We start from the raw sequence: 15079 nt of genomic DNA on the forward strand, positions 1-15079 counted from the left end.
GAAAACAGTGTTCTTAGTTTGCTGTAGAACGTTGAGACATGAACTTTTGACCTCTGCCTTCAGCAAGGTGCAGAATGAGGTGTAACCATGGAAACAGCCGGAGATGGCAGTTGGTGATGGGTTCACTCTTTGGTGCCTCTGCATCTGAGTCTGTTCTCTGGTGGCTGGCGGACAACTGTTTGTTATTGTGGAGATGAAAGGGTGATAAGGAGAGAAATACGACATAGCGTCTGGCCTGTAGAAGCGTGGGAGCAGTGATTAACTCTGAGTAAAGCGGAACTGTGTCGGTGCTTAGTAACAGTAAAAAAAAAATGTTAACAGTGGTATAACTGTCTTTACGGTGCGTGACCTACTAAGAAAGAGTTCACGGGCCGTATTTGGCTTGCAGGTTCTAGTATCAGTAAGTGAGGTCGAGAAAAGAAAACATTCAGGACTTTATTTATGAAGGCCTTGCGCCACCGGTGCGTTACTTTTTCCCATTTAAAAAAATGAGGCACTGGCGGCGGAAGGTCTTCATAAATAAGGTCCTCAGTGTCTACAGTTAAGGTTATGTGGAACCCATGAATAGTTTTTCAATATGAAATCATTTCAGTTGAGATTATGGATTAAAAGAGAAACTGTGAATATTTGAAATGTTTATTTAGAAATGTACTATTTTAAAGGCAAATCATTATGTAATATGAGTACAGAAATTGCAAAAAACACAGTAATTGGTATTGTCAGTAGTACATGGAATACAAACGCTATAGTTGAAGATAAATGAATATAGTTGGAAAAAAACATTGTACACTCTTATAAAGAAGTATATTATATTTTAATAAATGGAAGAAGGTGTCTGGCCTTTCAGTTTAGGAACGATATATGAAAATGCAAGTGGTTATACATCATTACTTTATGAATCAGCTGTCTAACAACACGAAATCATAATGTCCACTGTTAGTAAAGCAAATAGGTCTGTTCTTCAAAAGAAAATATGGAAAATAACGTGAAGAATATAGAAAACCAAAAGGAAATGAGGACGTCAATGGGTTGTTTGAGAGTTATTGAAGCATTGTTTAGGCAAAATAGGTAGCTTCTGCTTGTAACAGGAAATCACTTTTATGATTTGAAAGTATGTCAGCTATCCAATGGAAAAGAGTAAAGCAGTACTGATGATCTGTTATAATCGGAGCCTCTTTTACCATCAGAGGGCAGCTCGGTGGGTTTTCGATGTAGCTCGCTGTTAGGAAAGAGTTAACCTTCCATTGTGTAGGCAAAGTATGCAGCAAGTGCCTCTAACATGAAATCATTGTTATCATCGGAAAACATGTCAGCCATCCAATTGAGAAGATGAAAGGAGCATTCATGATCTGTCATTATTGGGGCGTCTTTTACCATCATAGGGCAGCTCGGTGGGTTTTCGATGTAGCTCTCTGTTAGGAAATCTTGCGCCGCTGCGAATATATTCCAATGACCCAGAACTCCTTGTATCGCTGCAAAGGCCATAAACCCTCCGTTGTAACAAAGCTGTTCATTATCAAGTAACGGATTCATGAGGTGATTGTAATTCGGTTCAGGAGGTACCAAATTGCAGAGACATAAATCCAGGGCCCACGTGAAATCACAGCTCAGGCAATGAAATACAGGCTGCACACAGGTGAAATACGAATATCGAAATGATAATCGATATGAAGTATTCAAAGTTGAGAGTGGTAAGGTGCCGTAGTATAGAAGCATTCTCTGTCGAAATAGTTCTAAGTGGCCCGGCTCGTTTGCGAAGGCAGGAGGGACATCCATTTTGAATTTCCCAAGATGGTACAGGAAACGGCGCAGCACTGCCGGTTGTATAGCAACTCCACAGAATTAGGTCACCGGCTATGCAGTGGAGAGGAGCAGAATGACTTGATACATTTTCTAGGAGTCTAGTCACTTATATATTGCTTAGTGGTTATTAAAAAAGTAGCTTTTTTTGAACTGGAGGATGCGTTAAAAAATAAGGGAGTGATTTGAGGGAGTTGTAAAGCAAGGTCAATTTTTTTTTTACATCAATGCTGTTTTCTGTGAATGTTAGCTTAGTGAAAGATATGTTTGTGAGCAGATGCAACGTTCAGTTTTAAATGTGACAATGGCGCTCTTGTTCATGTCTTCCGATTCAAGGTCGGTATTCGCTGCCAAATACAAAGATTAAGAAACGCATGCGTGGGGTACATAGTGTGCATTCTTAAAGGAAAGCAAATGAAGGGTTATTTTTACCGCGTTAGCATTGTCGTTTACAAAGTTATAGTGATTTCTATTATATGTGAAGAAAGTGTTACTGATGAAGACTGAAAATAAATCCTTATAAATGATACGGACTGGTGTATTTTAGAAAAGGTGTGTAACATTACATGAATTGTGGAAAAAAAATAATGTAATTGAAAGTGTATGGTTTGAAAATGAAAAGTAGAGGTTTATAGTTCATGTTTTGAAAGCAGTTCTAGAGGGTCAGATGAAAGTGTATGGTTTGAAAATGAAAAGCAGAGGTTTATAGTTCACGTTTTGAAAGCAGTTCTAGAGGGTCAGATGCATGATAGATTTATAAAAAATAGAACATGTTTTTAAATAGTATTTTGGAAAAAATATGTGCCTTTATGTACTATTTACATTATCTGCCTGTTGCGTATTCTTTGAGTTTTAGTAATCCTGTGTCTTATAAGTTTTCTAGGGGCGGTTTGAGGTTCATGGTGGGTTTGGGCAGGGAGGGTAGGTTGGGGGTTTGTAATAGGGGGTTCGGCTTGGGTGGAGTGTGGAGTTTAGTGAAAAGTGAGGGGGGCGGGGAGTTACGGTGTTTGGTAATGGAGCAGAGTCAGAGGACGCCACATTTGTGTTATGGGGTGCCACGGAAATATGTATTTATTCTCAGAGGTTTATTATATTAAGGATATATATCAGCATGGTGGCTCTTGTCGTTTTGTGGTTCTGTGTATGTTTATAATGCTGGCCCTGTAGTTTTTGTTTATGGATCTTATTACGACACAAAGGGGAGCTACGTTGCACAGTTGGAGATCAGAGACTTAGGAAATAAAACTTTATAATTGTAAGGACTGTAAGCGATAGAAATCGCCCGTTCTCGGTGTAAAAAATATCACCGCTATTGGTGGTATTTTCTACGGTGTTAGTACTCGAAGGAGAATAGTAACATATATGTGAAATAAAATTATGTAATAGGGTCAGCATTTTACATTATTTTGGAAAACAAAAGTTGCTTTTACATAGCAATAAGTCTCTTATAATTAAGGGACGGAGTGTATATAGTGCTATTTAGTACTCTGCTATGTGATTGATGTCGAATATTTCATAAGAGGAGGCTTTAAAAGTTTTACGATAAACTGGTTTTCTAGGGAAGTGGGTGGAGTGTTCTGTGTAAATTGCAGACTAGAAACTAGTAAGAACCAATTGGAAGTGTTGTTTTAAAGTCACATGACTGCACATGCGTGTCTCGACGCGATAGGTAGGTGCGCGCACCCGGTCGCGGACTATAAGAAAGCGGCGAGAAAATATCAGCTAATATGCTCTTCAAGCTTGTTTTGGTACAAAGAGTTATTTCTGAAAAAAACTTTTTTTTTTTTTTTTTTTTGGAAACAAGTGTAATGATGCTTTTGATTTCTTAAAGTTGCGACAACATTTTTCAGTATGTCATACTATCCAAATAAAGTGAAGAAATTTAACTTTTCTTGGAGCATTTATGACTCTCAATTATTTGTTTAATTAGAGTAAAGCTTTGCTCTCCGTATACAAGAAGTTCTCCACAGTTGTTGCATTTTATGTGCACCTTCGCCAGACATGGTTTCAAGTCCATTTCAGCATTCGATGGAGATACAGGTCGTCCACCGGAAGATGTGCTGATTACTTCTGATGGTAATAGCGTGGCCTCCGTTTTTCTTGTCAAAGGTGGTCGCTCATTTTCATCAGATTCGGAAGATGAATGCGGAACGGTAGCCATTGTACCGAAGTCTTCGGGAAGATGTTCGACTTGTTGTCTCTTGAGAGTAGAAAAGAAAGTGATGGAAGTGGGTGGAGTGCTGCGTGTAAATTCCAGAATAGAAACTACCAAGAACCAATTAGAAGTGTTGTTTAGAAGTCACATGACTTCACATGCAAGTGTTAGGTCCTGTACGCGATAGGAGGGTGCGCGCACCCGGTCTCGCACTAAAATAAAGCGGCGAAAAAATATCTTATAATATGCTCTTGGAGCACGTTTTGGTAGAAAGAGTTAGTTCTGAAAAGAACTTTTTTTTTTTTTTTTTTGGGAAAGAAGTGTTATGATGCTTTCGATTTCTTAAAGTTGCTACTACATTTTTCAGTATGTAATTGTTTGAAAATGAAGTGAAGAAATTTATCTTTTCTTGGGGCATTTGTGACTGTCAATTTTGAGTTTAATAAGAACGAGGCTCTGCTCTCCATACAAAAGAATTTCTCCACACTTGTTGCATTTCATATGCACCTTCGCAAGATATGGTCTCAAGTCCATCTCAGCACTCGATGGAGATACAGGTCGTCCACCAGAAGATGTGCTGGCCACCTCTGATGGTAATAGCGTGGCCAGGGCTCTTGTCGATGCTTTTGCATAATGCTCAGGATGCCTTTGTTTAACATGCCGCTGCATGGTGTGTATAGAAAAGGAATATTTTTTATTTGGATTTCCCCTTGAGAGCTCCGAATTGCATATCGTGCAGGTTACTTTTGGCGCATTCACTTTCTTTTGATCTTCAGGATAAGTGAAAAATTGCCAAATGAAAGATTCCTTTTTTCTTCTTAACGGTGGTCGCTCATTTCCTTCAGATTCGGAAGATGAATGCGGTAGGGCAGCCATTTCAGCAAAGTGTTCCGGAAGATGCTCGACGTTGTTGTCTATTGAGAGTAGAAAAGATTGTGAGGAAAGTGGGTGGAGTGCTTCGTGTAAATTCCAGAACAGAAACTACTAATAACCAATTGGAAGTTTTGTTTTCAAGTCACATGACTTTACATGCGCTTCTCAGGACGTGTAGGCGGTGACACTATCTAGTTACGAACGTGATTACATACTTAGGAACTAGCATTCAAAAAAACTATGGTGTCATAAGTGATGTCACTGACCATGTCATGAGTGATGTAATATGTAATGTCATCAGCAGTGCATTACACGCGCAAGTTATAGTGAGTCCAACTAACTATAACGTGGAATTTCATTGGTTTTATGTCAGTAAAATTTCCAGCTAACTATAACCGGTGTCAAACCTATGTTTTTTTCAGTGAATTTCATAGGTTTTTCAAATGTTACTTCCTAACTATAACGTGTGTAAAACCTATGGTTTTTTCAGTGAATATATATATATATATATATATATTTTAGCAAGTTTGTGGAATTTTTCATGCTGTTCAATGTCTTGCTATTGCTAATCACTTTCATCCGCTTCTGTCTACTTATCATTGCAGCTTATACATTTTATAGAATAATCAGTTTGCTTCAATACATTTTGAAAATGCCCCACTGTGTATGCCTTGTATACTTCTCTGAGAGAAAGAGAACATGAGGGACTAAGAGAAAGGGTTCTAGATCTGTTACCACAATCCCTGGGAGAGCTCAGGGCTGTCATGTTCTGTGGTTGCCAATCTCTTTTGCCATCTAGGTTTAGGAGGGTCTAATTGTGGCACTATAGGCTAGCTCAGTGGTTCCCAAACTTTTCCAAACTGCGTCTCTCTTTACCTATTGTCTGATGGCTGCGGCTCCCCATTATGTTTCCTTTTGTTGGCGGGTGGTGAATGTAAGCCCATTCTCGGTAGTACTTTCATGTTTTTCCCTGAAAATATTTGGGATGAAGGTGATGAAGGTAGTATATAGCGTAGATGTAATCCTATTCTGACCACTGCAGAGCCCTATGCTGTGTCAACAACTGATTGGACTCAATGGAGGGACTGGGAAGTGAACTGTAACTGCACGTCAGTGTGCATGCCTGAAACACATTGGCATGCGCACCACTGCCTGTTTGACAGACAAATGAATTACAAACACTTATGAGAAACAGAATTGCCAGGTGCCTCCCAAGGAATTGTAATGTGCATGTTTTGGTGTCTGCGCAATAAAGTCACAGGTTATTGTTCCCCCGAATTCTACTTGCTCAGACTAACGTGTCGTTCTACTTGTGTCTAATTTTAGTGCTTCTATTTTTTGTGTTTTTAGATTAAAAAATGAAGGTATAGGTGAAATTTTAAAATGGTAGAGCGTAATGCTTTGCTTGAATTCGAGCAAGTGAAGAAATCAAGCGTGGTGGTTCTCCAAGGGTTGGAGGGGATTCTCCCCCTCGTGAAATTTTTGAAAGAACTGGGTCAAATAGTGCACAATTTTCATATACATTTGATCACAAAACACAGGCTTTGAAAGACCAGCCATTAACTATTCAAGCCCATTCATGTGTCAAACCAGAGAAACCTGGTGCTCCCAAAGATTTTACCTCATTTGTCCTGGAATGCAAATAAGCACTTCCATTTTTACCACCAGCACGAAAGCAAATGCATTGAAATATCCTCGTCTCCCTGCTGTCCTAATACTAGAAGCCTTGAAAGTGAGGTTGCACTGCCCTCTTATGGCCTAAGGCAACCACTGCAGGCCTGATCACAATGAGCAGTGTTTGTTGAATTTAGATGCACATAAGTGCAACATACTAATTATTACTGATTCGCAATCTGTGTGCTCATCTGTTCGTGGCACCCCTGGCTAATTTTCATGGCGCACCAGGGAGCTGCGGTGCACAGTTTGGGAACCACTGGGCTAGCTGGTCTTTAGGACAACATATCCTGCAGGAGTGGACGGAATCAGTCTTGCACCATCCCAACGTTTATGTTGCCCAAAAAATGCCCAGATCCTATCGGGAAGTGGGGGACTACACTACACAAGGTGCTCTCTCTTAGAGGGTATTGTGGTAAAACAGTCTTAGGCTTATCAGAGAGGAGTATTAGAGATCTGCAATAAACACACAGTCATTAACTGATACACACGACTCAATAAGGAGATCCACACCAATGTATAAAACTAACTCTTATCTTTAAATAACTTTTGGGACCAAGATCATCAAAAATAGATAAGTAAGTTTCAAGTTCTGAATGTTTACAGGTATGGAAAATCAACACAGTGCACTTTTTGAAGCAGTAATATTATCCTATGGAGAAAAGACATACACTGCATACATGTACTCCACAGCAGCTTACAGGACCAATCTCCGGGACTTAATGGAAGTGTGGGGCAAGATGCAAGAAAACACCAATAGTTTACCCTGCGGCAGCACTGGGGCAGCTAGGTGCAGAAGTGCTGTTCAGCATTGGGTGCACAATGTTATCCTATGGAGGAAAACATATACTGCATTGGGGTACTTCACAGCAACTTACAGGACCAATCTCCTAGACTTAACCCCTTCAATGCTTATGACGAGCTCAGCTCGTCATGAGGTACACCTCTCGTACACTCGATTCCATTCAAAAACTTTATTCGAATTTTTGCAAATTCATAAAAGTAATACAAAATACAATTCAAAATAAAATTACCATGATTACAGATATGTTTAAAAACAGCACATTATTAAATACAAATCGATTAGCAGTAAAGTTCAGAAATTTGCTAAGGGTGCTCCATTGTTTTCCGGACATGAGTAATAACTCTTAAAAAAGTGCTAGTGTGGAATATCAGTTCTTCATTGTTCAAAGTTAACGACATCAAATTTGATTCCTCCAGAGAAAGTGGTCTGTGCTTTTTCAAATATGGTGCTAAAAACCATTTAAAATATTTTTGATACAATTTGCAAAAAAAGAAGAAGTATAAGTCAGTTTGCAAGCTCATATCACCACATGGGCACAAATTATTTCCAGATTTTAAGAAAGAGTAACCTAATGGGAAACATAATAAAAATCTGACAGTGCCTGCCCTTAGGCGCAAGAGTAAAGATCTTTCCCAGTTTGTCATTGGCAGCGTAAGGTACAATGGGATTGGTTGTGTGTACAGATCTAGTCGACTTCAGGTTCTCAGAATCCCTGCCAACCATTGGCCCCTTATACGGAATTTTGAAGCCTTCCAAGAACCCTTGTGCTAATAAAGTTATGTCCTTAGCATTAGGATACTCCCGTAGCAGAGGTAGCAAGTTCGGAATAGCAATGGGTGACGGAAATCTGGCCAGGGGCTTTCCAAGCGGTGCACCAGAGAGAGTACATGCTGCGTTAGTCATATTGGCGGGAGGGGGGTGTGCAGAAGTAGCAGGTGGAGGGGAGGGAGTTTGGGGGCCCGAGCCGGGGGCGGCAGGTCAGAGACCTTACTTGTCTTGTTGGGCAGGCACCAGGGACGGCTCCCGCATATCGCACGAGGTGGCTGGGTGTGTGCCTCCACACTTGCTACAGGTGTGTGAAAATCTACAAGCTTTCCCCCAGGAGCAGGTCCCAGTGTTATAAAGCCTGCACATCCCATTGAAGGGTCTTCTGGTTCCCTGCTTCTGTCCCCAACCACAGCCTCCCCGAAAGGGCTGCCGAAACTGGCCCTCTTTGTCCTGCTTCTGGCTCTTGCTCGTCTCCCCCTTCTTATCTTCTGACAGCATTGGCACATCTTGTCTGTTTCAGAGACAATTGGTGACAGGTTATTATAGACCAGTTGGCAGTCCCATATTCAGGCAGATAATTGCACATAACTTGTCCTTCTGGTCCACAGACTTGTCTGCCCACCTGGGTATCCTTCTACGGGTTAGAATCAGACTATAGAAGGGGCATCTTTTGGGGCTGAGTTCCCTAACACGTTGATAGTCAAGCGCTGGGGTAGAGGTACCATGAAAGGCATGGTGGCATGGTCACCACTAGGGTTGTCCCCAAGTTCTGGAGTCAACTGGGTCAAAGCATTAAGTCTTCAGCCCTGAGGTAGTATCCAGAAATCCTTCAATCCAAGGGCAGTTAGTTATAGATAAGTATTCCAGACACCAATTCAGGATTGGGGCAGCCACCACTGCGTGTAATCAGGCATGGAACTTGCAGGCGTGAGAAAAGTGGGATGCTGGGAGTCCCAGGGTTACAAAAGCTATGTCCGCCCTTGCAGCATTGTTCAATTGAGACAGTCTGTCTAAACAGTGATTCCGAGGGGGTCTCACCACAGGGGATCTGAGCATGCGTAATTCCTTGTGGAATAAGGGTTGCAGGGTAAGTGCTGGAGGGCAGCCTTGCTCATTGTCACATCTGCTAGTTATGAACACTCCTGTGCGCCATGATTCTGTAGGCTACGGGTCTGTTCAAATGTAAAGGACAACCCTTCTCGCCCTATTAGCCAAGGTAGGCAGGCGGGATATGGGAGTGGTCACCCTGCAAGTGGGCTGCAGTCTCATAGGTGTGCACACAGGTGTTCAGGTTCACTCCGTACTAGAAGGATGGCAGCTACGTAAGAGCAGCATATAGGTGGAGCAGTGCAAGTCAGGTTGTTAGAAACCGTCCCACTCAGAGTGGTGCGGAGCTGAGTCAGGTGACACAGTGGAACTTTCCCGAAAAGGGTGAATAGTGCTCAGCACAACTTCACAGGCCATAAGGGCCTTCTTGTTTCATCATAACCTAGCTGTACCAGGCTAATATCAAGAGCTATTGGGATATAGTCGGGTCATTTATAATCAGTAGGGATGGGTAACTTTCATCTACAATTGCAGGAGGCTACGGACAGGAGGGGAAGACCATAGCTGTTTTGGTGGGGGGCTCTGGCGGTGACGGTGGCCGCCTCCAGAGCTGTGGCAGAGTTACAGGGCGATCTGGAAGCAAATGGGTACAGAAGGGTTCCTCTGTGCGGCACATAGGGGTGCCAGAGCCTAACCCCAGGAGCCTCATGGGAGGTTCCGGGAATCTGTGCCGACGTCCCGTTAGTCCTTCAGGTGGTTGTGGGCCTGAGCAACCGGGGGCTTGCCTAGCTAAGCTCCACCCTGAAAGGGGCCTGAGTATAAGGGACCAATGGTCATGTGATCCAGGAAAGGGATCACCAGAAGGTGCAGTACAAAGGTGGTTCACCACGGTGCTGTTTCGCTCATCAGGCGGGCAAGTGGTGAAAAGGCTGCCTGTCCTTCGATCGTCCGTAAGCTAACCCACCAGATTACAAATGTTGTATGTAATAAACCTGCATCAGTTTTTCCCAAGTTAAAACTTGTGTGGTGTGTAATTATTTGCGGGATGCATGATTGTGAGGAGGGGGAACCTGTTGCCATGATGGTACTATGCGGCTACCCGAGACCTCCGCAGGGGGCCACTCAGGAAGCCGGCCCTGTAGTGGCATTGGGCTTTCCCCCTTTTACCCACCCAACGGGGGAAGGGCCTGGGGAGGAGTCCCCTCTGAGGGCGCTGGCATCCGCGTCATGTCCGGCGCGCCGGGCTAAGTGAGGGGTAAATAGGTGCCCCACACCAAGTTTCCAGCCTCTTTTCTGCGCCAGACATGCAGTTGACGCCTCGGCAGCTAGACCTGCTGTCTTTCACCCTACAACTTACCCGGAGTGTTGGCAGAGGGAGAAATTGCAAGAGTTTTCTAATTTTCAAATTTGTGTTGCAATCTGGAAGCAAATGGGTACAGCAGGGTACCTCTGCGCGGCACATAGGGGTGCCAGACCCTAACCCCAGGAGCCTCATGGGAGGTTCCGGGAATCTGTGTTAGAGCCCTGTTAGTCCTTCGGGTGGTTGTGGGCCTGAGCAACTGGGGGCTTGCCTTGCTACGCTCCGCCCTGAAAGGGGCGTGAGTATAATGGACCAATGCAACCTCCCACCGCCCCTCACCCATGAGTCATCGAGTCATGTTGGACATAACTGGAGCTGGAGTCCTAGTAGCTTTCTTTGTGCTGTGGCATCTGTGGTCAGATGGCCGCTCTCCGAGAGAAGGGTGGTTTGAGGAATGTGCCTTGCGGGGTCTCCGTCACCCCGCTCTCCATTCGGTGCCCTCAAAGCCAGTAAACACTTTGGTAAATAATTACTGTGGTGAGTGGTGATTATTTTGCTTGCCCGTCCTCTACAAACAACAGGATGTTCTAGGTGGAACAACAGATCTTCGAGTGAACAATAAGCACTTCAAAATGAGCCAAATCGAGGGTGATTGCACTGATTTACAACATGACCATTCGAATAATGATGCATTTGCAAGGCCCCTAAGTCTGCCTTTTTTTATCAAAGGTGTTTTTATTGATGGGAGAGTTAGTGCATGTGAGTGTCTTTTGGAGAATCTATTAATGCGTCTGCATCGATGTATACATTAGCACACCATTAATGGATTGTTGAATGGATTGTTGATTCTTTGCAGGAGCAGATGAGGTACAAGTGTGTGTGTGTGAGTGCAGGAATGAATGAAAGGGTGCTTGTGCGCATGGATAAGTGACTGAATATAAATGAGTGATACTTAGATAGATTAGTGGATGAATAGAAGAATGTGTGGATCATGGAACTGTGAATGCGCGAAGTGATGACTGTGTGAATGAGTGGATCCCTGGGTGAGAGTTCCCGGATGACAAAATGAGTTAGCAAGTAGATGAGAGAATGAATACTTATATATACCTTAGTAGGTGCATGAGAGATAGGTAATTATGTTTAACTAACTCACACATGCAATCATAAAACCACTGGTATACTTTTATCATCAACCTCACTCACACCTCACTGCCACACACCAGTACCCTTCCTCAAACCTGCAATGGAAGTAGCACAGCAATCTCAATAGCACCTCCCACAAGCAGCTGGAAGTATCTCCAGTAATCTCACGCTCACTCTGCTCACACCTTCACTATCACTTGTACCAGCACCTGTACTTGCACTTTATCTCTCACATGGACTCACATTTGGTCTGGAATTATTAATCTCTCTCACAGTAGCACTGACATCTGCCCTGGCACTAGCATTCACCCTTGGACACTCACTTGTACTCACAGCTATTCTGACACTTGCACCTGTAACATCTGGTCACTACTGGATGATTGGAATAAAATGAACTGGTGCCTTCATGCACTGACTCAGTATCTCGCCGCCGCCCTCACTGCGGAGTAATGGAGGACAGTGACTCCTGAGCCACAAAGAGCAGAAATATCTCTAGGGAGACTCCTGGTAGCATATGGTGAATTTCTATATTGTTGGAGTATAAATTGGTGAGCAAAAGCAGTTGTTTTATTCTTATTGCAGAGTGTATGCATAAAAGGGAATAGAACAATTGGGTAAGATGTGTGCATGTGTGTGTGTGTCTGTGTGGCTTGCAGTTGGGAACATGTGACAAAGCATGAAAACAGGGGACTCTTTGAGCCCAGCGACAACCATTGCCTTAAAATTTAATTTCAGAATTGCAAGGTTTGAGTAAAACCATCCCTGTCAAATACCACCAGCCAGGTTTTACAGTGGCTGAGCTGAGCTCTGCATTGCAGTCACTGTGTGCAGTCTGCACAAGGCTGAGTTCAGCGCTAGTGAGGCTGGCTCAGGCTCCGCTCTCACATCCTACCGATCTTCCATTCCTGGTGCTTTGCAGCAGTTTTATGATCTTCTTAGAGTTTCTCATTGCTCAAATAGGTGTAATTTGTGATAGTTGTATGTTTCCCTCATCTTCATTGATTGATTTGCAAGAAAGTGTTACTCATAGTCCTTTAATGTTTCTCATAATTGCACTGAAATAATGACAATGTCACACATGGCAATTTGAAACCTTGGCAGCTATGATTCTGAGGCCTATTTTAGTGGTTGCAGAGAACCCAGCTTGCAAACATCTTCTGTGTGCCCTCCTCCCCATGGCCCATTTCTGTTGGGTCTGGTGAGGCTTCATACAAGTTGTGTGTAAGTGCTACGTGGGCTGTGTACAACGCTTAATTTCTGCTCATGTTTGCCTGGACTTGTCATTTGCCTTTATTTCCTAAACAATCAACAGCTTCTGCAATTCATTGTACAGTTAAACAAATGACATCAAAGCGCCAGTATCTTCTGACCTGGAGTACACAACATTGTCCCCTGTGCCTAATTTGGGGGGGGTTTCCTGCTGGCATTTCACAGCTCTGCCAAAGACAAGGGATGGTGTCAGCTGATATGGGCTCCTGAAATATATATTGGGCCCTGCCAGTTATTGCTTTAAAATGTAAAGCATGGACTGCCATGTAGCATGCAAAAAAGTCTGCCGCGTCCAACCCCAATCAAATAATGCTTCACAGCACTTGGTCACATGCTGAGTTTTATTTCACCAGGTTAACTACACACTACAGTAAGAAGATTTTGAATATTTCTGTGCAGGATATTCTGGGGAATGTGATCATTGTCATTAGCACATCTCTTCCAACTGGGGCTATTGGCAGAGAAATGTTCCAAACAGAATTCAAAGACAGGCCATAAACAGAGCCCACACCCAATACGCCTATAAGTGTGTATCTGGGCTGCCTATCACCACCCTCTTCTCCATTGTCTGTCCCATTTTAAGGCTACAAACAAATGCCCTGATTCACTAATGCTTTGCCCTGGGGTTGAGTCTGTTTTATGAAGCACACTTGGCACACAGTGTTGGGAGGGATTTACTATCCAACACAAGCTAGGACTTTCACTGCAACATATCGGAAAGAAGTGCTATCCGGTACTCTGCACTGCTGCAAGAAAGGGGGTGTCCCAAGGGTGGCCTATGAGCATTCCCATGCAAACCCCCAAATGTTCAGCACACATAGAGAGTGGGAAAAGTCTTAAAGCATAGTCTTTGTACTAGAAGGATGCCCTTCAAAACCTATACTTTGGAAAACACACACACACCCTTTTACAATGGCACAAGGTTGTGTGTGCAGGTGCACAGTGACCAAAGGTGTGGGTGAGTGGGTGAGAGAATACATGGAGCCCATGTTAGTAGATATGGCATAATTTTCGCTCTTCCCTTTGATGCAAGGCAGCTCAGCAACTTTGGTTAAAATATTAGTAAATCTGGGTCAAAGTGTGCAACCCGGTGTCCAAACACTGGTCCAAATTTATGGGGGGAAAGCACAATGCAGACCTGAGATAGACATGTGTGTGAGCAGTTGTGCTGCCTGTGTGCACTGTGCCTGTGTTCATATCTGTGACGCTGAGAAACCTAAGTTTAATTAGCTCATTTTTTCCAGGGGCGTAGCAAAGGCACCACATGCCCTAATGCAGGCTAGGAATCTGGTGCCCTGAGACCTAATTTAAGAGTTAAAGAGCCTCTAGAAAAAAGGTCCGTACACATAGGCAGAGAGCGAGATAGTGAGAGACAGAGAGAGACAGAGAGAGATTGAGGCCAGAGAAAGAGTGAGAGAGAGAGAGAGCGCAAGAGAAGAGAGAGAGAGAGAGAGAGAACTGACAGAAGGTAAGAGAGAGAGAGGGGAGAGAGAGAGAGAGGGGGATGGAGAGAGAGAGGGGGGAGAGAGGGAGAGAGAGTGAGAGAAGGGGAGAGAATGGGAGGGAGAGAGAGAGAGATAGGGAGGGAGAGAGGGAGTCAAACTAATGCCATCATAGGTCCACTCATTCGAGGAGGCCGGTTGGGTCCGAGAGGTCGCATTTCTGCATGTGGATGTGCGAGATTATCCTCGGATACTGTTCTTGCATGGGCAGCATGGTGCCCAGCCGGCATCCCTTGGTGACAGGGCCCTCGTGGACATCTGGCTTGACGTTGAAGATCTTGAAACAGAATCCTGGAAAGATACACAAAGGAGATGAAGAGTAAATAAGAAATACAATTCAGATCATTGGCAAAAGTGAACCACTGATGAACCCTTGGGGACGCGCTGTCTAAGGCACTCTTCAGTCCTGTCTCGGGTCTACTCAAAAGTCATGGGCAGATGTGTGGCCTACTTCATGCTGGGTGTGTACCAGCCAGGGTTCAGAAATACCACCAACTAGGCAACCTTTATGGTTATTGATTAATTCTAAAAACCTTTGATAATGGCCAACCCCATCTACTTATCCTACTGGACTTTACAATAATGTTCAACACTGCTGATAACACTATGACCTTGATTAAAATAACCCCAGTGTGAGATGTGATATTTACTGCTAACAATAACATTTAACACTTAAGGGTTTGAAAAATATTGGGTGCAATAAAAAGCTGAAAAAAGGGGGGGATTGGGACCGGGAGCCAATT

At 43.5% G+C, this 15079-nt stretch overlaps 1 protein-coding gene across 2 annotated transcripts in view; it reads right to left on the reverse strand.

Moving 5' to 3' along the window:
- Window positions 1–7461: 7461 nt before the first annotated feature.
- Window positions 7462–15079, reverse strand: part of LOC147718301 (uncharacterized) — a 228901-nt gene continuing 221283 nt past the window's right edge. For both annotated transcript variants that reach the window (XM_086918259.1, XM_086918258.1), the window contains one exon: window positions 7462–14627. In XM_086918259.1, the coding sequence (XP_086774385.1) occupies window positions 14458–14627 (170 nt within the window). In that variant the 3' untranslated portion in view covers window positions 7462–14457. The remainder of the gene's footprint in view (window positions 14628–15079) is intronic.

The sequence above is a fragment of the Lissotriton vulgaris genome, chromosome 4_1 (assembly GCF_964263255.1).
Source record: "Lissotriton vulgaris chromosome 4_1, aLisVul1.2, whole genome shotgun sequence".
Classification (NCBI taxonomy): Eukaryota; Metazoa; Chordata; class Amphibia; order Caudata; family Salamandridae; genus Lissotriton; species Lissotriton vulgaris.